A 24,039-nucleotide genomic window follows, 5' to 3' on the forward strand; every position below is an offset into this window, starting at 1 on the left:
TAATTCAATTCCAAAACCAGGCCATCTATCTGACTTATAAATGAAGATAAAACTTGACCTTTTATTGCTAATACTAAATATCCAAGTAAAACAAGGAATTGCAGCTCTACTACTCACCGAACCAAGTAAACACCTAAGTCCTTCCAAATAGCGGATATTATATTCTGAAACTGCTACTGGTATACTTGGGCAGCCAGTCCAAGCAGAAGGAGAGCCAGCAGATGCAATATCTCAGAAATAGTCTGCAAAGATACTGCTCTCTTTTTACTGCTGGCAGAAAGAGTGTTAGCATTAGGAGCTGAAGCAGATCTTCCATGCCCACAACCACAAATCACATTATATAACAGATTCAGATCCAAGTGTCTTTGCACCTAACTCCCACATCTGATTCATTCAAGCCCCTAACAACAAAATCGGAAATAAAAAATACCTATGTTTATGCTAAGAGAACAAACAAAAACTTTATTAGTAAAGAGGAGAAGAAAAAAACTAAACCTGAAGAGGTGCTGTTTTCACCAACTGTCAAAACAACAAAGAAGGAAACCATAAGGTTTCACAAAAAGTAAAAAAATGGTAATTTTTCAAGAGAAAATGGGGTTTGATGCAGAACCGTACGTTTAGAGCAACCGTTGGCAGAAGCATTGAGGCCGACCTCCTAGCCCGGATGTATGCATCTAGCTTCTCCCAAATCTCTATTGCTGCAACTTTATCTTGATGCCGCTTATGTTTGCTAATCTGCAGGTAAATTACACGAGCTAAACAATAAGCTGACAAAATTAATGGCAAAAGAAATGAGCGTACATGATACAATAAACTTTAATAGACTGAAAAAAAGCAGAAGAGCTCAATAGAGGACTTTCTGTCTGTAGCAATGCACGCATTCAATCCACAGCAGATTTCCTCTGAAGATATTCAGGCTAAAAGGCCTCCTGTTAATACAGAGGGCGCCATTCTCAGGTGTTTGTTTTAAGTTTTAACCGATCTACTATTTTTTTTTTCAACAACTGAAGAATCCATTAACGTTTATGTTCTCTAAGATCTTCTTTGGAGATCCATATCTAGGGTTTCCCAGGGAAGGAAATACAAGCTATGAGGCGCCATGGCTGGCAGCGGCCTCTGCACCTATTACAGATGGTGGGAATTGCAATATATTTGGTAATGGTGTTGGCGTTCTATTTGTTTTTGGGTTTATTCCTTGGCAACAATGTCTTGCAGACCACCGCAATTACTTTATTCTCGTGTGTGGCATTTTCTGTGATGGTTTTGTTTCTAAGATGTTCCAGCATAGACCCAATAGACAAAAGCTCGTTGAAGAATTCTGGAACAAAATTTTCAAGGAATTCTTCTGGGGAGAAGAAAGTTCAGGCGCTTATAGCTCAGTTAATTGTAAGGTATGTGAAGAAGATTGAGAAGAAGATTCTCCATTCATGTATAAGGAGGAGATATACGGATCCATGGAAAACCCCAGCAGAACTGGAATCCTGTCTGCCTCCTATCGTTGTTAATAATGAGGGGATTTCACCCGGGATTCCGGAGGATGATGTCATATTATGTTCTCTCTGCGACAAAAAGGTGAAAAAAATTAGCAAACACTGTAGAAGTTGTGATAAGTGTGTGGATGGATTTGATCACCATTGCCGGTGGCTCAACAACTGTGTTGGAAGGAGGAATTACACTACTTTCATGCTTCTTATGGCTTCAATCCTCATTATGCTTATACTGGAGGGAGGTGCAGGACTTGTTGTATTTATTCGCTGCTTTGCAAATAGAAGAGACATCATTCATGAACTTGAGTTTAGGTTTGGAAATGGATTCCCGAGAGGGGCTTTAGCAGTTATTGTGGCTTTCCTTACTGTAGTTTCAGTATATGCTTGTGCAGCCCTTGGGCAACTTTTTTTCTTCCACATAGTCTTAATAAAGAAGGGAATCAGAACATATGACTACATTCTAGCCATGAGAGAAGAATGCAACACGGAAGATTTCTTGGATGAATCTGATCTGAGCGAACCCTCATCTCCAACTAGCTCAGAAGAAATTTTTGGCAGCGCATCACCAAAGTCTAATTTTCTCACGAGATTCAAATGCCTCTACAAGGAAGATTCCATAGAGTCAAGCCGCTTATCTCTCGGGCATGATTTGGAATCTAATTTGCCTAAATCCCCAAAACAACTTAAGACGAGTATCAGTGCTTGGAGACTGATAAAGTTGACCACAGAGGAAGCATTGAAAGCTGCAGAGAGGGCTAGAGGAAGATCATCTGCGTTCAAGCAATTCAAGAGCTCATCAATAGTGGACAGTGGGGGGTTTACAGACAGTACTGATACTGATAATAGTAGGGTCGGCACCAAACAGGGTGATACTATTGTGAATACCAAAAATGAACTTAAAACATCATCAGATGGACCACCATTGTTACTGCCTATGCCTTTGGAAAGAAAATATGGTCCATCAGTGCTTCATATGTTGCACCTGCTGCTGCAGGTGACATGGAATCCATGCCCCTCCTAACGCAGAATTTGCCAAAATCAAAGACTAGGTTTGCTCCCAGAAGACAAGTGAGGGTTGATTCTTCTTATCCACCTCCTTCCTCTCCTGTATTCAGTTTCACTTGCATTGCTTCCCCCAGATTGCCATCCTCCACCCTCTCCTTAGATACATCCAATATGAGCCCTGGGGCTTTACATTATAGGACAAACTTTGATCCCAAGCTGTCACAGGTTTCAATTGAACTGGACACCTACATTTCAAAGCAGGTTGTGGATTCTGTCTTCACGAAAAGCAAGGGCGAGGGCTCCCCAATTCACTAAAATGCAAGAATAGAAGTTCAACTCGACTGTTGTTCTCGGTGTCTGAGAAGTCGAAGATGATATCTCTGCTGCTACATTTGTTTATTTGTATATTTATTTGGATTTGTTTATATGGGTATTTGAGTGTTGTTTATCGAGGAAAATAAAATGCAGATGTATCCAGATTCTCTTCTCTGAAAAAACTCTAATAGACTGAAATTTATTCCATCATGTGGAACAAGACAAATCCATAAGCAGCATGTTATAGAAGCAGAGCTCGGAAACTTGACAATACTCGAAACAGTAACAGAAAAGTCTAAATCTCTGGCCGAAACTATCTTCACATTCTATTGCCTCGCAGATTTAGCAGACTCCACATCGTCATCTTCAAAGCGAATTTAAAACCCCAGGACTGTAAACATCCATCCGCATGACATTACAATTGAAAAGAAAATCCGATAAATCTTGATCACCTTACCTCCTGCAACAAAGCATTAAGTTTGAGAATTCCACCCATGGTGTTTGTGGGCTCAGATGGACGCAGGAAAATTAAATAGGAAAAGGAAAACTTATTTTTATTGAATATCTCTGCATGGTCCTTGCTCTTCCTCTGTATAGTAATACACTCTGGCTTCTTGAGCATCTCCTTCACCTTGGCATCGGGTTATGGTAAATCACAGAAATTTGGATCAGACAATTAACCACAAAATAAACAAAGTGTGAAAGCTCAACAAGAGAAAAGAAGAAAACCAAAGAAACTTTAGGGTAATTGGATTTAATACCTTCGCACAATAGAAATTCGAGACAAATATTCACGTTTGTAACCGCTGGCTCTCAAGGTAGTAGAACAATTTACCCGGACCATTGGCAACCCTGTTACAGGAGTTGAATGGATGTCTTCCTATAATTTTCCTTGCATATTCCGATACAGAGTGAGCCAGAGAGACGAAACATTGTGGAATGTTGAACGACCCAGTAACAAGCGTCACGGCTGGTCACGGCTGGCATGGTTCAATTCAAATCAACTGTTAATGATTCCCTAATCGTCTAACAACAAAATCGAATGGAACACATTTGGACACGAAATCAGTTTGGGCAGTTCGTTCCATAAGGAAACGCCTTACGGCGTAGTAATATATAGTTTTAATTATCGTTTAAAAAAATTAATTTGAACAATACTAACAGAGTAAGTGATTGATATCATGCATAATAATATAGTTTATTATAAATAGTAATATATAGTTTTAATTATCATTTAAAAAAATAATTTGAACAATATTACCAGAGTGAATGATTGATATCATGCATAATAATATAATTTATTATATATTATATCAATCATAATAATATAATTTATTATAAATAGTAATATATGGTTTTAATTATCATTTAAACATAATTTTAACAATACTACTAGAGCGAGTGATTGATATCATGAATAACTAGCATTTGCACCTAGTGTTGCAAAGGAAACGCCGTAAGGCATAGTGTGTGGAAGAATATTGAAACGTGAATAGGCTTTTGCGGGCTTTTTTGGAAGCAAGGGTCGATGAATTCGAGCTTTTATTTGAGGGAGCGATGCCGAAAACCGTTGAAATGGAATGCAAGCAGCCATAAATATGCATTGAACCTGTTTAGAGACCTTTGTTTGTTGTTGGAAAAACTGTGGAGTTAAAGGTGAAGATAAATGAATGAGTCCATGTGAATAACAACCGGGCAACCATATTGATTTGGAAAGGGCTATTTAAGAAAACATTATTCAAATGGGAAATTAAATTAATATGCGAACAACAACCGAGCAACCATATTGATTTGGAAAGGGCTATTTAAGAAACCATTACTGAAATTGAAAATTAAATTAATATGAAGATATTTTGAAAACATGTATTATAATCATTAAAGTCAATTGATTTTGTAAACAAAATATGTTAAAACCCATTGACAATGAAATGGTTGTGAGGAAATAAACTATCAAAATGGCATTGATGTCGAAACATCCCTTTTTTAAGTTTGAAACGGGAAACACAAATAGTTGGGAGGACATGAACTATCAAAATGGTATTTGATGTTGAAACATCCTTTTTTAAGTGTGAAATGGAAAATACAAATATTGTATTGTAACATCCTTTTTAAAGTTTGAAATGGAAAATACAAAGTGTGTTGTAACATCCTTTTTAAAGATTGAAATGGAAAACACAAATAGTTGTGAGGAAACAAACAATGAAAACGGTATTCGATCTTGAAACATATTTTTTCAAGTTTGAAATGGAAAATACAAACAATGAATTGTAACAAAAGAGGTTCGAGAAGGAATATAATAGTCGAAAGAACATTGTGCTTGTCATTCCATATTTGAAGTTGTATGAAAACATGGTGGAGGTAGCGAAGGCCTGAAGAAGCAGCAATGGACCTGCAAAATTTATATTTTGTTAGAATTAGTAATATGTAAACCAGTTGCAGAAATGTATTAGTAATACTTTGCAGATGAGTTGTGTTAAAATGAATCTGGAATGAATGGTAATGAAGTTACCTTTGCTATGGGGATCCATATATTGTTAGTGGAAGATGCATGGTGAATAACGGCATATTGAACACCATTGGAGGTCAATGCACAACTGGAGATGTAGTTTTTTTGCTTGCCAATCTACATGTAGTTGTGTAGGTATGTTATTTCTGAGCCCATGTGGCCTGCTGCAAAAGAAAGAAAAGGTAAGAATGAGATGTATAGACAATATAAAGACATTCTAATATTTTCTTATTTACTAATAATGATTAAAGTTTGTTGTTGTTGAAAGATATGAAAAGTATGTTAATAAAGAGAATGAGGTAAATAAATGGAGGAAACCTTTTGGTGATGTCAAAGTACGGGCTGGAGCAGATTATCTGGAGGCGGCATTGAACGGAGAATTTCCTCCACGTGTTTTCTGCGAGCAACGTTTTTGTTGTCCTTCATTTTACCGTAACGATCGAAACTGAATGCGGGGTTAATCCGGAGATCTTGCAGAGAAGGCACTCTTGAAATAGTTGTGAATGTGAGACCTTGACGTTCTATTTTTCCAATGTCAATTGTTGCTTTTGGAAGGGTCATACCTTGAGATTTATGTATGGTTAAAGCCCAAGCCATCTTCAGTGGAATTTGTGCACGACCATTTCTTTTTACTGTTGGAATAGGCAAGTGAGTGGGGTTTCTTTCATCCCAAGGAGGCCCAATGTACTTGGGGAAATCTACGACAACAAATGTTGGAATTTGTGGTGGTGCAGTTGATTCTTTGTAAAAGATGGTTACAATTTTTCCAAGGGAACCATTAACAAGACCGGCTGAAACCCAAAGGTTGGAAGTCAACATAACTTTTTCGCCATTGCATAGCAATACAATTCGCTCAAGTTGCTCATCTTCAGAGGAAAGACTGGAATATGTGGTGTCATCTTCAGCAATGGATCGTGCGATAGGAGTGTTAAGAGATTTCATCATTTGCTTATTATGGACCGTTGTTTGAACATTTGTTGGAAATAAATGCATGGAATCATGGAATGAACGTATTTCTTCTTCTGATAAAAAGGAATCTGTGCGCGACATGAGTATGTTGTAGTCATCGATTGTTGGATTTGCATCTCTAATGTTCTGGAGAATGTTCCTGAAAGTAACCTGTGCGATGTCGTCGCCTTGTTGACAAAATATTGTGTCCAATGTGATGACTGTGTTGAAGGTGCTCCACAGTGCGCTTCCGTGGCTCGTCCCTGCATACAGAGGTATGTCTTTGATGGGTGGTAGCTGACCGAGATCACCAACCAATATTATGGAACAACCACCAAAAGGAGTGTTTCTTTGGTGGGGAAATGCCTCGCGAAGACGTTCATCAATATGGCTGAGAAGCTTTGGCCCAATGAAGCTCATTTCATCGATCAGTATGTATCTTATATGCTTGAGTTCTTCCTGGAATTTTGCAAGAGCACTACCTTCTAACGGCATAAGATCCTTTATAGGAAGGTGCAAAGCAGAATGGATTGTCGATGCTTGTATGTTGAAGGCAGCAACCCCTGTAGGGGCGAGGAGCATGATCGGTGAAGGTTCCAGGCTTGCAAGGCCTATGAGCATATCTTTGATGCAATTAATAAGGAGGGATTTTCCCGTACCAGCAGTGCCTTGTATTATCATTCTGAGAGCGGGTAAATAATCCTTCCTAGCAAAATGATTAAAAATAATATTCAGAGCTTTTCTTTGCATTGGAGATAATGTAGTAAGGGTCGGCAGGGTATGTTGATGTGTTTGAAGAATGCGGTGGATGGAGCGGCTATTCTCAATGAATTGTATTACATTATTTTGTAGATCCAATGGGATAGTGGTATGATTCCAGTTATGGGTGTCATCAAAGCCACGAAGACCAAGCATGTCAAGGTCATTTATGAGAAGCTCATTTGTAGGGTGTAATTGGGAAAGTAATTCCCATTCATTTATTTCCATGGCGTCTGCTGGATTGGCTTCATTCATAGTTGAGGTATCATTTGCGACAGATTCAATATCAGATAGTGTGCGGTGTTGATGCCAAGGATTGTAGAATGGGCGAAATGTTTGCCAATTTGTGATGAAATCTACAGCAGAATCTCCTATATCTTGTACGATACGGCGAAAAGGTTTGTATAGCATAAGCTCAACCCTGCAAAAGTCAGCGTAGCAAGGTTCTGTTGTGGATGGTATGGAGGAGTAGCGTGGTATGACCCGAACAATTGCCTTTGTAGGCCTTTGTTTCCATTTGTTTGTTTTGCGACGAGGATCATATGACCAGGATCTTGCCAACTCTATTAGTGATGTGGACTCTAGGGTAGAAGGGCGTTGGATATATGTATCTATGAAGTGCGGGGATGTAGTGGAGGTGGCGTCCGTTTGTGGAAGGCGCATAAGAATTTTTTGGTTTACATTTAAAGAAATGAATGGCCGACTACATAATGTTAACGGTAATTTTTGCAGCATATGGCAGGTTTCTTGGGCTCCAATGTCACGATCAACAAGGGTTTCAGCAAGAAATTTTCGAAATGCGGATGTTGCTGGGTCAGCAATGGGTGAAGCAAGGACAATTCTACGTAGCATGTCGTGGAAGCTTTCATATTTTTTTTTTCTGCTTTGGATGCATATTTGGCGATATATTTTTGTACAGCGTGTATGGAGAGTACTGGTTGGCAGTCAACATTTGCACGCCAAATAGATAGGATGGTAGGGTTATGGCTATTGAGTCGATTGTCGTTCCGAGCAGGGGTGTATGTTTTTTGGCCATTGGAATCAATGAATAAGGCCGATTTTGGATGTAATTCCCACGGTGCTTTATAACGACATTGGAGTGAGGATCCATTTTTTCTTAGGCACGTGCTTTCTGAGCATTTTGTGTGACGTTCAACACAATTGACGAGTTGTTCATAGTCACTGAAAGGATTGGTTCTGAAGATTTGCGGTGTGGACAACAGGCAAGGGTCTTCGGGATTTGTCCAAGCATTTGGTTGGTTTGAATTCGAAGGAGCACGAGGGTTCCAAGCGGAAATATATTTGTCAAAGAACTGCCTTGCAATATCGACTGCTTCTGTGTCTTCCCAGTTGAGATTCCCCATATCAGGTGCAGTTTCTATCCAAAGGAAACCATGGATGTGCGCAGATCCCCTATGTTGCCATTCATACCTAACAAGAATGCGTTTTTGTAAGATAATTTTGCAATAGGTGAGGAATGATGTTTAGAGTTCTTGGAGGAAACAAAATGCGGTAGAATGCGTACCTGTACCAGTAATCTTTTGTATTCAGGTGTTTCTCCAAGATAATCTCACGAAATGCTGTGAATCTATGGTGCATATATAGCGATGTTAAATGTGGGTTAGAGATAATGTTATCAATTCTCCACTTTTGTTGTTTTCCAATATCAGTAGGAAGACATCCGGGCATGACTGCATGAAGATCAGGCCATTTTGTATCAGCTGCACTTAATGTGAAGAAGAATGTCGGGCAATCGAGTTGAGATATCATGTCCATTAGTTCATTTTTAGCTTTGTGCCAAAATGACCTTGTTCCACGTAAAGAGCTACCGAATCGCATGACTTGCTCCGCCAATTTCTCATCTGGAAATTGTTCTAATCGAATGTTCAGATCTCGAATAGATATTGGAAAGTTATCTGTGATGCTTTTTTTCACAAAAATCGACGTTGTTTCTTGACTGCGATGCCACATCATGAGATTATATATGTAATAACGAAAGCATGGGTGGCTTCCAAATCTGTTATCGTAGTAACGTATGAGATGAAGTGCATATTCATGTAACTGCACTGCTTTCATTCTTGGCTGATTTGGCATTGCAGCGCCTGTCGGGAAAAGGGTGGGGAAAGCCATAGAGAGTAGACCTTCTGTGTTGTATTCATTGACTGGCGATAAACCAATTGTTGGCCACTTAATTGTAGTATCAGATTGGTGGTTGCAAGCATGCAAATAATGGCGGATTTCTTGAATTTCTGTATTTGTATTGGGTATGATGGGTACGAACGATGATGTTTGGGCAGCGGATGGGTCTGTGAAATCTTCGGTGAGCTCATGGGGTGGTTCAAGTGGAAGGTGAACAGTGGTTTCTGTAGTATTGGAATGGTGAAGGGAGGAGGAGACATCGGTGGGGATTGCTGGTAAGGATGCCAGTGCATTGGAATCAATACGAACATTCTTATAGTATGGGTCATTAGCCAATTTGTATTCCAATGTAGCGAGAACGCGATGTCTACTGACAATGAAATCATAAGCCTTATGGTCATTACTATGACGTGTGACAATTAGGATGTCCAAGTGCTCAACACGTCGTGGCAACATGTTTGCGATTTTTGTTATGTCTTGAGGAAAACAAATTGTGTGGCCACTGTATTTATACTGGCCACCACGTGCATGTGTTACCTGCAATATAGGGTTAACCCTAGCAATGAGCATTTCTTCTATTTGCGAAAGCGACGTAAGAGCAGCTGGTTGAGGGCCAGGGTCCATGTTGTTTGATAATGAGAAGCGATGACCCTTTGTTTCAGAGGCGCATCTAGAGCAGCAATCCATGTGGTTGGAATTGCGGATATGTATTCCAGGATATGATTCAAGACAAATGGAGCATGGGCATTTAGGTGGAAGTTTATCAAGCTTTGAACAGAAATCTCGATGTGCTTGATCGGTATAAACGTTGCTGAAAGCATGTGCAAAGGAGGGGTTAGGGCAATGAGGCATGGATGTATTTGTTTGAGAGGTTTGCTGAGAAGATAAAGAGCCTGATAATTGCAAGGGAGGATTGTTTTCAGGGTGGGGCATTTCAGACGAGGAAGGTTGGTCACCCTTTTGATTTTTGTGTTTTTGACATTCTATGATGTTTTTTTTTGCTTGGTAAAGCTCACGGCGCCGTGCATTTATTCGTTCTTTATTTGTTGCATAGTATCTTCGAGCACGTTCATGATTAGAAGAAGAAGCCATTCGCAAAATTTATGGTACCTATAAGCAAGGGAGGGGAAAACAAGAATGTTATTTAGAGACAACAACCACGTTATTGTATGAAAGCGAAAGAAGGGTAAAAAATGCAAGCGAAAGCGAAAGAAGGGGAAAAAAATCTAAGTTCTGAATAGTGCCATGTGAATTTTTTTATTTGAGAAATGTTTTTGAAAGAACGTATTAGTATTTTTGCTGCATACATGTAGGTAGTTTCATGTGTAAAGTTGATAAAAGGAAAAAAAAAATGTGATTTTTTCTACTAACATAATGCTAGATACAATGGAGAACAAATATTTATTTCAATGGTATATAAGAAATTTTCATAAGAAGACATGCAACAATATATCTTGTAAAGTTGTATTTATAAAATTGGACAATAGGAATTGCCAAAAAGCAAGGAACACATTCTGCAATATTTATTTACAATGTCGAGATGCTCTGAATTTATCGAAGGATGTTTTTGCATTCTGTCGTGAAATGCAGTTTTTCTTCTTTTATGATAACGCATTTCAATCGTGGGACTTCTTTAAAAGTTTATGTCTTCACCGAAAGTGTGAAGATATGATATGTCCATAGAGCTCTAGAGACAATTTCCTTGATTAGTTCTGGATCTGAAGATAATAGATAGAAGTCTTTGGCATTATTTCCAAGAATTGTAGAGCCCGCGTCTTCGAAAGCAACAGTTGAAGCCAATTCACCAGTGTGATCTTGTATGTCGATTTTCAATAAGTATCTGTAATCACAATCGCTTACTTCAGCGTTGCACTTTGGACAGAACCACACCCCTGTATTTTGTGGAATAAGTTTTTTCATGCATTTTTTCCCACCAACAATCGACGGGCAAGAAATGTAGTAAAAACTATCCATACCAATTTTTGTTATTGTGCCCTTTAATTCGAAAAATGTTGGTTTCTCTAAGGAATCCATACTGTAAATGTCAGCAATTGTTATTTTTTTTTGTTGGGGGCAAAAAGGAGATCTTGTTGTCAAAGATGTTGAAGCAGCAGCCGAGCCTTCTTTTTTAAACCACGACTTTAGCGTATGGGCCTCTTCAATGTCAGGATCTACAAGAACAATGGATCTCGTTGTAGTGCCGATATTTTTCCCATTAAATTCTCCAACACGTGCAGATTTGATTGCAATGATGGGGTTATTGCCTGTAGCACATAGGGAGGAGATTTCCTGTGAAATGGCTTTAAAATTATCGCCCCAAAAGATTGCATCTATGCTATACCCTGACATGTCTTGAAGCTGTACTGTTTGTTTATTGACTTCAGAGCCATCTCTTCTACGTATAGTGCATACACTGGAAATGTCTGTGACAACACCCAAAATATCAACAATGGAGTTGACGTTTGTTGTTCTGATATCATCAATTGATTTTATACTGAATTGCACTGCTGGATTATGTTTTTTTTCACTGGCAACATGTTCTATGGTAGATGTTGCATTCAACAAAATTTCCCAGTCATTGTTCAAGTGGTTGTATTGCTTATTAGCCATTTTCACATTCCCTTTAGAAACAATGTAGACATTTCCATTTTGGATTTCGTCGAAGAAATAATCTGCGACATTGTTGAAACATGTAATATGTATTTCTCCACCCTCTGTATCGAACAGGTCAAAGCCAAACACTTTACTGGGTCCGTATTGATTCTGAAATTGTCGAAGAGCTGTTTTCCTTTGGAAATATCCTTTTATGCACTAGTTTGAGTGGTAAGGGTTTAACGATTTGATGGGAATTTGAACCGGTTGAACGGACGGGGCTGGAGTAGTTGGAAGAGGGCAGGGCCTTTTTGATGGAGGATGTGGATCCGATGAGGATGGAGAGTTTTCATCAGATGTGATGGGGATACTCATAGTTTTTGGATTGCCAATTAAGGGTGCAAATGAAGTAGATATTTCAAAGTCTAATAGCTTTATAGACCTACACGACAAATGAGAGTCAAAGGAATAACTGTTAGAAGTGGTTGTGTTATAAGTAAAAGAATGTTAAATTTGAAATAAGAAATTTATAACAAACTTACGTTGAAGGACCAATAGCTGAGGTAGTCCAACTTTTAACATTTATAATAGAACCCTTTTGTAGCAAGCCTGTTGCTACGAGATCATTGAAATCTTTTGGAAGCATGATGTGTTTCTTATGTGTTCCGTCTGAAATTGCAGTACGATATCGTGGAGTTGATTTTTGCATTGGTTGTATTGGCTCAAGCTCAGCAATTTGCAGGTATGGTTGAATATGAGTTGATCCAGATAACATTGAGGAAATTGCATTTTCAGTGAGGTTTGATGTCATTTTCTGGTACAAAACAAAACACAAAAATGTTGAAAGAAGCATGTTTAGTTTTTTTCTAAATGAGTGGGCATCTAAGCTTATAAACATACTGAAGAAAGATATTTATTACAACATCTTTATACGTTCATTTTTTTTAAGCATACTTCCACGAAGCGCAGAGGAAGGAGAGGGAGAAACAAATGAAATAGAAGGTTTGGGGGTAACTCTAGTATCATCTGGTTGCTGATTTGATTGCCCAAAAATCATGGTGTTTTGAACGACAGAGGTCGAGAAAATCCATACCAGCAGGCAAAGTGCAAGCCCTGGAAGGGACAATGTAGCCATATGAGGTACACCAACATCTCCCCTAGAGGAAAAGGGAGTAGGGGAAATCCTTAATTGGCAGACACCATTTTGTCAAACTGAGACCAACGAGGGAGCAGTGATGTTATTCCGATTTGAATAAATTGTATGACACTTTGACACAACTTGATTTTTCAATTTTTAAGAGACGAGAAAAAGCTAAAGACGATTCTAGTCGCCTTCGATCTGGGCAACTCTAGTATCATCTAGTTGCTGAGTTGATTGATCGAGAATCAAGGTGTTTTGAACGGCATAGGTCGAGAAAAAGTATATTGGCAGGGAAATTGCAAGCCCTGGAAGGGTCAATGTAGCCATATGAGGTGCACCAACATCTCCCCTAGAGGAAAAGGGAGCAGGATTCCTCCATGGGGAAATCCTTGAATGGTGGACTCCATTTTCTTACCCTAAGACCAACGAGGGAACAATGAGGTTATTTCGATTTAAATAAATTATATGACACTTTGACACAATTTGCTTTTTCATTTTTTAAGAGTCGAGAAAAAGCTAAAGATGACTCTAGTCGCCTTCGATTTTTAATGAGCCTGAAGTGACAAGTGCTCAGATGGTCCTTTTCTTTTAAGGAGTCTGAAAAGGAATGAAAGTGACTACTCTGTGAGGTTATTCCGATTTAAATAAATTTTATGACACTTTGACACAATTTGCTTTTTCATTTTTTAAGAGTCGAGAAAAAGCTAAAGATGACTCTAGTCGCCTTCGATTTTTAATGAGCCTGAAGTGACAAGTGCTCAGATGGTCCTTTTCTTTTAAGGAGTCTGAAAAGGAATGAAAGTGACTACTCTGCGAGGTTATTCCGATTTAAATAAATTTTATGACACTTTGACACAATTTGCTTTTTCATTTTTTAAGAGTCGAGAAAAAGCTAAAGATGACTCTAGTCGCCTTCGATTTTTAATGAGCCTGAAGTGACAAGTGCTCAGATGGTCCTTTTCTTTTAAGGAGTCTGAAAAGGAACGAAAGTGACTACTCTGGATATCTAGACAGGGGGATTACCAAACCAATCGCAAAACTGCAGAATACTTTTTATGGTACGGCAATCAATCTTCCCAAATGCTGTGTTCAGTGCATTGCAATCGATAGGGCGGCAGACACGGCTTCCTAAGGATAAAGGATATAGCCTACTGTGGTCTCCCAATATATACTCGACGGTACGTGGGAGCACAAGTCCGTACTGGCACTTGTCATTTCAAAGAGGAGGAATCACCCAACCTACGATGAAAGAGATAGTTACCAGGCTTTACGACGCCGGAACACGTCTCTAGCCTAGACTTCTAAATGGTGTGCGTTAGGTTCCAAAGCATTTTTATGTTTATTGAAATGTATTTTACAGTTGATCTTTCTTAAGAAGTTTGCCTTTAAGGATGATCGCGTGATGTACAGATACAATTCCTAAATATGCAATCTAAGATGATAAACAATCGTTTACTTTCTTTTTTTTGCAATGAAAAGCCTAGCTACTAAGGAAAGAGAAGCGAAACTGTTTGAACATAGAGCAGAGAGCACACGCAAAGTCCTAAATCAATTACCACATGCATTCTAAATGTAAATGTACATGCATGTATTTGTTTTCCGCTTTCTTAATGTGTGGATGACAAAAAAAATGACAAGTGGAATATAATATCAACACACACTAAAAAACAAGACAGCCACGATGGCACCACTTTGCATTAGTTAAACACAAAGGAATAAAGTTTAAATTATCAAGAAAGCATATATATAACTGAATCATTTCAATCGGAAAATAATTTTGAATGAAATTTATAAGACTCTTTAGTTGCTCAGTGGCTCATGTACAATTGATGGAAGAGGATTTTGTATCATGGCCCATGGATGAAATAGAAATGGAGAAAAAACTCGGAAAGGAGATTAAGGTTGTTACCAGAGATGAAGCAATATAGAAAACGCCCAGAAATGTCCGTCAATGCTGAAAGGTGGATTGCCCAGTGACAAAACAGAGTAGGCCAAGGCAAAGTATCTGTATTTAACATTGTTGTGTGAGTAACCAAAACAAGCTGCACAGTGCTATGCAAATTAATAGTCTTTGCGGGAAGAAAACCCAACATAATCCACACAATCTAATCCTCGCAAGGAAGGTTTTGCAGGGATTTAAAGGATTTCTTATGCTATAAAATCCTAGGCAAATGTGGGTGCCCCAGCAAATAAAAATGTTTACCATAATACCCACTTACTATTAAGCATTGTCTCCAAAGGAACTTGAACAATATGATAAAAGACTGATCTTTTACTTCTATAATATACATAATGTTAAATATATGAAAAACACTTTCTGCTTGCAAGTAAGACTCTATAGTTGCTGAGTGGCTAATGTACAATTGATGGAAGAGGATTTTCTATCATGGTCCATGGATGAAATAGAAATGAAGCAAAAACTCGGAAAGGAGATTAAGGTTGTTACCGGAGTTGAAGCAATATAGAGAACGTCCAGAAATGTCCTTCAACGCTGAAAGTTGAACAACAACTACAAATTAGTTTGCAACTGCTTCACACATAGTAAAAAATGGATATTGTCAGATAAAGGCAGGGAGAAATTCAATAACAAAACAGAGATTAAACTACGTGCAAGATGATCTGAGAACAAGTAGTTTAATATCATCTTTTAATATAATTTGATGGTTAAAAAAATATGTTGCATCATTCAAAAGTTATCAATTCAAATTTACAGATAGAATATGCATGACTTTGCACACTAAAAATAGAATATGCATAACTTTGCAAACTTAAATAGTGATTTCAGAAGTAAAATATATAAATACATTTTATGAGTCAAATTACTTCCAAAGTTAACAAGATTGGATCTCGTTACAAGAACTTCCAGCCACCTTGTTGTAAGACCTTCATATTTAAAAACATTTTACCCTACTTATACTCTGTAATTGAGAGTATAGCTAGAATATAAGGTTGTACTTCGTTACATGGGATATATATATGCACATCAAAGCCTGATTCAATAACATGAGAGCATAGTTCAAAACACCAAGTTGAAGCCTAGATTTATATTTAATGTTGCACAAAATTTGGCATAAAGCATAGGATAAACCACTGACAAAGTTAACAAAGCCTGATTGAATAACCTGAGAGCATAGTTCAAAACACCAAGTTGAAGCCTAGATTTATATTTAATGTTGCACAAATTTGCAAATGACAGATATGGTGGAAATTCATATATCTGTATTGTTCAGAGTTTTAAGAAGCACATGTATCTAAGAATCCAGGAACCTGAGGCTCTGGGCTTATGCTATCTTCATCAAGATTGCCGTCCTGCCATTGTACACAGAGATGTTAAGCCTAGCAATATATTGCTTGATTCTGACATGACTGCAAGGGTTGCAGATTTTGGAGTTTCAAAGCTGATTCGAACTGGTTCGGAGGCCATGTCTTCTGTTATTGGCTCCTATGGCTACATTGCTCCAGGTAAAGTAGTTTCAAACTTCAGAACTATAAGTGGTCATTCTTTTTATGGTAACATTAATTTTCAATCCATTTTATGTTAACATGATTGTCTCTGATGTGAATAATTTACTTACAAAGTGAGCTAGGATGGTCTAAGTGCATTTTTCTTTCAGTTTCATGATTGTTTACCCTGGAAAATCTAAGAATACAAAAGGAGAATCTTTTATTGGTTTTACATCCCTAAAGCATTAAGATTAGCTGAACACAAAAGTAAAAGGGAATCGGTTTTAGCTACTGTTTGGATTTGAAGAAGGAATTCAGAAATATGAGTATTCTCAGATCAGACAACCTTATGGAAAAGGTCTTATTATTTTTATGTATTTGTAAGTTAGTTTGTGTATCAGATTCTCAGTGATTGATGGGTATGGAGTTATGTTTTAGCCCAGCTTAGTTCAAAATCCTAAATTTGCTATAAGGTAGCATTCATTGTTTTCTACATAGCCAATCAAATTCTTACACAGATTTCTCTTGTAATATATATCTGAAAGTTATATGTTAAACCTAGCACAGACTTGTACTATTTCATTAATTGAGGATGGTAGCAATCTATTAAGTCCATGAGTCTATGCATCTTTTGGATTTGTGCAGAATATGCCTACACACTTCAAGTCTTTGAGAAAAGTGACATATACAGCTTTGGGGTGGTCCTCTTAGAGCTCTTCACTGGAAGACAGCCAATGGATCCAGAATTTGGAGAAGGTGTCAACATTGTGGACTGGGTCAAGGAAAGAGTTCAGACCAAGGAAGGGATGGAAAAGATCTTAGATCAAAGTGTTAGAGTTCCAAGTTTCTCAGTCAAGGAAGAGATGATGCTGGTCCTCAGAGTGGCTCTCCTCTGCACTAGTAGGTCTCCAATCAACCGACCATCGATGAGAGATGTTGTTTCAATGTTATCAGAAGCCCACCCCAAAAGCAAAGCAGCCCTTGACTCCCAATCCTTGCAACAACACAGGTCCCATTCTTCATCTCAGCCAGATAGTCCACCACGTTGTTCTAAGGAAGGAAGCCAACATTAAATATGTTTCCATTGTAGTAATCGTTGTTGGGTATGTTCGTGTTATGAACTTAATGGGCAAATATCTCAACTTAGTGATGAAATGCATGAAATAAAGGCTGAAAAGGTTAAAACGATGAATGATCTTGATGAATCCAAGGTCTTGGTCAAAAAATTAGAAAATGAGAGAGCAAAGCTATCTGAATATCTTCATGTAGTGAGAGCTGAGCTGGAGCAAATGAAAAAAGAAGCTGATTTCCACCAAAAACATGAAGAAGAAAGGAATCGATTCTCTGAGGAGAATGCCAAACTTTCTGCAGAGCTATATGATTGCAAGGAATATTTATCAAGGAGGCAAGATGAAAAATCAGAACGTGATAAGCAATTGAGAGATATGGTACCAACATGGTTGTCTCTGGTGTGAACAATATACTTGCAAAGTGTCTAACATCGTAGGTTATACTTTGTTCTTGAATGATACTCCATCAATCGATTTTATGTTAACATGATTGTCTCTGATGTGAATAATTTACTTACAAAGTGAGTTAGGATGGTCTAAGTGCATTTTTCTTTCAGTTTCATGATTGTTTACCCTGGAAATTCTAAGAATACAAAAGGAGAATCTTGTATTGGTTTTACATCCCTAAAGCATTAAGATTAGCTGAACTCAAAATTAAAAGGGAATCGGTTTTAGCTACTGTTTGGATTTGAAGAAGGAATTCAGAAATATGAGTATTCTCAGATCAGACAACCTTATGGAAAAGGTCTCATTATTTTTATGTATTTGTAAGTTAGTTTGTGTATCAGATTCTCAGTGATTGATGGGTATGGAGTTATGTTTTAGCCCAGCTTAGTTCAAAATCCTAAATTTGCTATAAGGTAGCATTCATTGTTTTCTACATAGCCAATCAAATTCTTACACAGATTTTCTCTTGTAATATATATCTGAAAGTTATATGTTAAACCTAGCACAGACTTGTACTGTTTCATTAATTGAGGATGGTAGAAATCTATTAAGTCCATGAGTCTATGCATCTTTTGGATTTGTGCAGAATATGCCTACACACTTCAAGTCTTTGAGAAAAGTGACATATACAGCTTTGAGGTGGTCCTCTTAGAGCTCTTCACTGGAAGACAGCCAATGGATCTAGAATTTGGAGAAGGTGTCAACATTGTGGACTGGGTCAAGGAAAGAGTTCAGACCAAGGAAGGGATGGAAAAGATCTTAGGTCAAAGTGTTAGAGTTCCAAGTTTCTCAGTCAAGGAAGAGATGATGCTGGTCCTCAGAGTGGCTCTCATCTGCACTAGTAGGTCTCCAATCAACCGACCATCGATGAGAGATGTTGTTTCAATGTTATCAGAAGCCCACCCCAAAAGCAAAGCAGCCCTTGACTCCCAATCCTTGCAACAACACAGGTCCCATTCTTCATCTCAGCCAGACAGTCCACCACGCTATTCTAAGGAAGGAAGCCAACATTAAATATGTTTCTTTTGAGTCTGTTTTGTTTTCAAAGGACCAAGATATTCAAGATATGAATGTTAAGTTAGTTGAGCTATCTCAGAAATGTGCCCAACTTGAAGAGATTAGTGGTAAGTGCACTGTACTGGATGAAAAATGCACTGAAATGGCTTTTCAAGCAGCCCAAAATGCAAATGAAAGAGATTCCTTACATTTGGAGGTAGATGCCCTTAGAAAATCTCTATGAAACAGTGATGTGCTATCATTCACAGAAAATAAACAGTGATGTGCTATCATTCACAGAAAATAAACAGTGATATGAAAGCAAGATCCACAACAACCCCAAATCAGTGTCAAGTCAAGTCAGATAAGGTTTGCTTTGATAGCCATTTCATTGACTTCAAAAGGAAACAATCTGTCAAATCCCTTTAATGGATGTGCCATTTCAAAACAAAAAGCAATGCTACCAAGGGATTGGAAAAATTTACTCAAGGAGGGCAAGAGATTTGCAAATGTTAAGATATCCCAATTATCGGAGCATATAGAAAAGTAGGGTCGGTTCTAAAGAACGTATTTTTCTCTAGGTAAACAAATCACCTACAAGACTTTGGGAGAGAATGAAAATCCTCAGCCATGAACATATTGCACTTCTGTTGGATACGCCACTAATGCATAGATTCGATTCTTTGGTTGACCAGGATATTAACATCATAATTCCTACTCAAATTTTGCATGGCAGAATCCTTAAACACTGCATATTTTGCAAATGACAGATATGGTGGAAATTCATATATCTGTATTGTTCAGATTTTTAAGAAGCACATGTATCTAAGAATCCAGGAACATGAGTTAAGAGAAACGAGAAGTTTAGGGATCTGTTTTAAAGGTCATTATGCAAGCAAAGAAATCAAAAGCAGGTACCAGGGATATATGAATGACTTTTCAGCTTGTGAAAGTTGAAGAATACCAATTTAATCACTCGGAGGCTGGTCAGGAATTGGAAAAAATCTCATGCTTTCCCTCATTAGAATAGTACTGTTCTCGACATTCAAACACACACTTTACAAATTTTGTAATTCAAACAGTGAAATAATTCAAACAGCGAAAGTATTTCAGCATCAGGAATTTCAGCGAACAGTGAAATAATTCAAACAACGAAAGTATTTCAGCATCAGGAATTTCAGCACAGAAAAATCAATGCATGATACCGTTGACCGGATACAATTATATTCCAACTATATCTACTGAGATGTTAGGAATATTGCTCATCTTCTGACTTGCCTCTTTTCCCAATGGTTATTAATTTTAGTGCATTTTATATGTTCTTGCAGGTGCTTAAACTTCTTTCTCCTATTTTAGTAGACTGGAAGGTTCCCATAGATGTAATTGCCTTCACTGCTATATCTCTTGGATTGATCTATGTTGGATCTTGCAATGATGAAGTGGCTCAGTCAATTATTATTGCCTTGATGGAGAGAAGTGATTCTGAGCTAGGAGAGCCACTTACTCGATTTCTTTGTTTAGGCCTTGGCCTCTTATATCTTGGAAAGCAGGTGAGTGGATTGATTTTGAACAGAGTCCATTAACTGCCATTATATCCTCCAGACATATATTGGTCAATGATTTGTGCTTACTTTGGGAATATGCTGTAAGAAAAAGAAACATAAGATATGCTGATTTTTTTTTAAAAAGAGTGAAGAAAGAGGTATATTTAAAGGAAAATTATGAAATATTTTACATGAGATCCCGTCCACACAAACTCCAGAGGAGCTGCTCAATTACCAGCTAATACAGTGATTAAAGGGAAGTGGTCCACAAAATACTTGAAAGGAGATAGGACATAGAGGTTTCTGGGAGTGATGAGTGATTAGAGATTGCTGATGTTCTCAACTCCCTGGCATTCCCAGAAAAGTGTTAGAAGCTCTATTTAATGCTGTATTTGTACTAACATTGAAGGTTGTTACCCTGTTGTTTAGCCAAGAGGTCGTTTTTAGGAATCTTGTTTGTTGCCATCTGTATGATTTTCTAAAGCACTCAACTATACAAATGTATGCAGGGAATTTATAGTTTAGTAACTTCTAGAAAACATACCTTTTGATAGCATTTTGACAAGGAACAAGTAAAACATTCATTTATATAACATATTGTTGCGGATTCCTGGGTGCTATTTTTTCTACTTTCTGGTATTTCAACTTTTCCAAGGTGGAAAGATCTAGCTAAGAGCATGTAGGTAATGGTTTAAGCTAAAGATTAAATGAGGGTCACCATGCCGTTTCCAATATGTTGAAGAAGATTTATTGCCAATGATGCTATAGGTATTAAAGAAGTGTTTTGCTTGATTTTTGTGAGATGTTATGGCACTAGGTAGTGATGTATGCCTTGCATAATGTCTGTGCTAACAAGAATACAGGTTTTCCTCGCTTTTGCTCAAAGTCACAGGCTTTTAACTCTTCTCTTGAAATAAACAGGAAAAAGTTGATGCAACTTTGGAAGTAGCAAAGACATTCAATGAGAAAATATCAAGATATTGTCAAGTTACGCTGGAGTCCTGTGCATATGCAGGGACTGGAAATGTTCTCAAGGTAAGAAATGAATTGGCTGAAATGAGACCTGTTCTAGATGAAGCTATTAAAGCTAAAGAACAGATTACAAGAGATTTGAATGTTATAAGCTGGAGACATGTTCTACAATGGTTGAAAAAGAACAACTTGAGACAGAAGCTATGAGAACAAGGCAGCTGACTGATGAACTTAATGGTCAAATATCTCAACTTAGTGATGAAATGCATGAAATAAAGGCTGAAAAGGTTAAAGCGATGAATGATCTTGATGAATTCAAGGTCTTGGTCAAAAAATTAGAAAATGAGAGAGCAGAGCTATCTGAATATCTTCATGTAGTGAGAGCTGAGCTGGAGCAAATGAAAAAAGAAGCTGATTTCCACCAAAAACATGAATACAAAAGGAGAATCTTGTATTGGTTTTACATCCCTAAAGCATTAAGATTAGCTGAACACAAAAGTAAAAGGGAATCGGTTTTAGCTACTGTTTGGATTTGAAGAAGGAATTCAGAAATATGAGTATTCTCAGATCAGACAACCTTATGGAAAAGGTCTCATTATTTTTATGTATTTGTAAGTTAGTTTGTGTATCAGATTCTCAGTGATTGATGGGTATGGAGTTATGTTTTAGCCCAGCTTAGTTCAAAATCCTAAATTTGCTATAAGGTAGCATTCATTGTTTTCTACATAGCCAATCAAATTCTTACACAGATTTTCTCTTGTAATATATATCTGAAAGTTATATGTTAAACCTAGCACAGACTTGTACTGTTTCATTAATTGAGGATGGTAGCAATCTATTAAGTCCATGAGTCTATGCATCTTTTGGATTTGTGCAGAATATGCCTACACACTTCAAGTCTTTGAGAAAAGTGACATATACAGCTTTGGGGTGGTCCTCTTAGAGCTCTTCACTGGAAGACAACCAATGGATCCGCATGCTTTTAACTCTTCCCTTGAAATAAACAGGAAAAAGTTGATGCAACTTTGGAAGTAGCAAAGACATTCAATGAGAAAATATCAAGATATTGTCAAGTTACGCTGGAGTCCTGTGCATATGTAGGGACTGGAAATGTTCTCAAGGTAAGAAATGAATTGGCTGAAATGAGACCTGTTCTAGATGAAGCTATTAAAGCTAAAGAACAGATTACAAGAGATTTGAATGTTATAAGCTGGAGACATGTTCTACAATGGTTGAAAAAGAACAACTTGAGACAAAAGCTATGAGAACAAGGCCGCTGACTGATGAACTTAATGGTCAAATATCTCAACTTAGTGATGAAATGCATGAAATAAAGGCTGAAAAGGTTAAAGCGATGAATGATCTTGATGAATTCAAGGTCTTGGTCAAAAAAATTAGAAAATGAGAGAGCAGAGCTATCTGAATATCTTCATGTAGTGAGAGCCGAGCTGGAGCAAATGAAAAAAGAAGCTGATTTCCACCAAAAACATGAATACAAAAGGAGAATCTTGTATTGGTTTTACATCCCTAAAGCATTAAGATTAGCTGAACACAAAAGTAAAAGGGAATCGGTTTTAGCTACTGTTTGGATTTGAAGAAGGAATTCAGAAATATGAGTATTCTCAGATCAGACAACCTTATGGAAAAGGTCTCATTATTTTTATGTATTTGTAAGTTAGTTTGTGTATCAGATTCTCAGTGATTGATGGGTATGGAGTTATGTTTTAGCCCAGCTTAGTTCAAAATCCTAAATTTGCTATAAGGTAGCATTCATTGTTTTCTACATAGCCAATCAAATTCTTACACAGATTTTCTCTTGTAATATATATCTGAAAGTTATATGTTAAACCTAGCACAGACTTGTACTATTTCATTAATTGAGGATGGTAGCAATCTATTAAGTCCATGAGTCTATGCATCTTTTGGATTTGTGCAGAATATGCCTACACACTTCAAGTCTTTGAGAAAAGTGACATATACAGCTTTGGGGTGGTCCTCTTAGAGCTCTTCACTGGAAGACAACCAATGGATCCAGAATTTGGAGAAGGTGTCAACATTGTGGACTGGGTCAAGGAAAAAGTTTAGACCAAGGAAGGGATGGAAAAGATCTTAGATCAAAGTGTTAGAGTTCCAAGTTTCTCAGTCAAGGAAGAGATGATGTTGGTCCTCAGAGTGGCTCTCCTCTGCACTAGTAGGTCTCCAATCAACCGACCATCGATGAGAGATTGTTTCAATGTTATCAGAAGCCCACCCCAAAAGCAAAGCAACCCTTGACTCCCAATCCTTGCAACAACACAGGTCCCATTCTTCATCTCAGCCAGACAGTCCACCACGCTGTTCTAAGGAAGGAAGCCAACATTAAATATGTTTCCATTGAAGTAATCGTTGTTGGGTATGTTCGTGTTATGAACTTAATGGTCAAATATCTCAACTTAGTGATGAAATGCATGAAATAAAGGCTGAAAAGGTTAAAACGATGAATGATCTTGATGAATTCAAGGTCTTGGTCAAAAAATTAGAAAATGAGAGAGCAGAGCTATCTGAATATCTTCATGTAGTGAGAGCTGAGCTGGAGCAAATGAAAAAAGAAGCTGATTTCCACCAAAAACATGAAGAAGAAAGGAATCGATTCTCTGAGGAGAATGCCAAACTTTCTACAGAGCTATATGATTGC

At 37.7% G+C, this 24,039-nt stretch overlaps 1 protein-coding gene and 1 pseudogene across 1 annotated transcript; both read left to right on the top strand.

The window, feature by feature from the left end:
• The first annotated feature begins 994 nt into the window (after nt 1–994).
• LOC149144514 (protein S-acyltransferase 18 pseudogene) lies at nt 995–2,807 on the top strand (annotated as a pseudogene).
• Nucleotides 2,808–19,967: 17,160 nt separating this feature from the next.
• LOC149144515 (26S proteasome non-ATPase regulatory subunit 2 homolog A-like) lies at nt 19,968–21,608 on the top strand. Its single transcript, XM_089449307.1, has 2 exons — nt 19,968–20,399; nt 21,315–21,608. Exons 1-2 carry the CDS (start codon nt 20,139–20,141, stop codon nt 21,570–21,572), a joined length of 519 nt encoding a protein of 172 aa, XP_089305433.1. The 5' UTR covers nt 19,968–20,138; the 3' UTR covers nt 21,573–21,608.
• Nucleotides 21,609–24,039: the final 2,431 nt, after the last annotated feature.

This window comes from Pinus tabuliformis, chromosome X, assembly GCF_031772625.1.
Source record: "Pinus tabuliformis cultivar Carrire ecotype Pingquan chromosome X, CPIR1, whole genome shotgun sequence".
Taxonomy (NCBI): domain Eukaryota; kingdom Viridiplantae; phylum Streptophyta; class Pinopsida; order Pinales; family Pinaceae; genus Pinus; species Pinus tabuliformis.

Excerpts from the sequence above, each read along its gene's own strand:
- LOC149144515 (XM_089449307.1), top strand. The coding sequence starts at position 20,139 with ATGGTTATTAATTTTAGTGCATTTTATATGTTCTTGCAGGTGCTTAAA. Across the intron at positions 20,400-21,314 it reads TCTTATATCTTGGAAAGCAG|GAAAAAGTTGATGCAACTTT; the intron begins GTGAGTGGATTG and ends TGAAATAAACAG.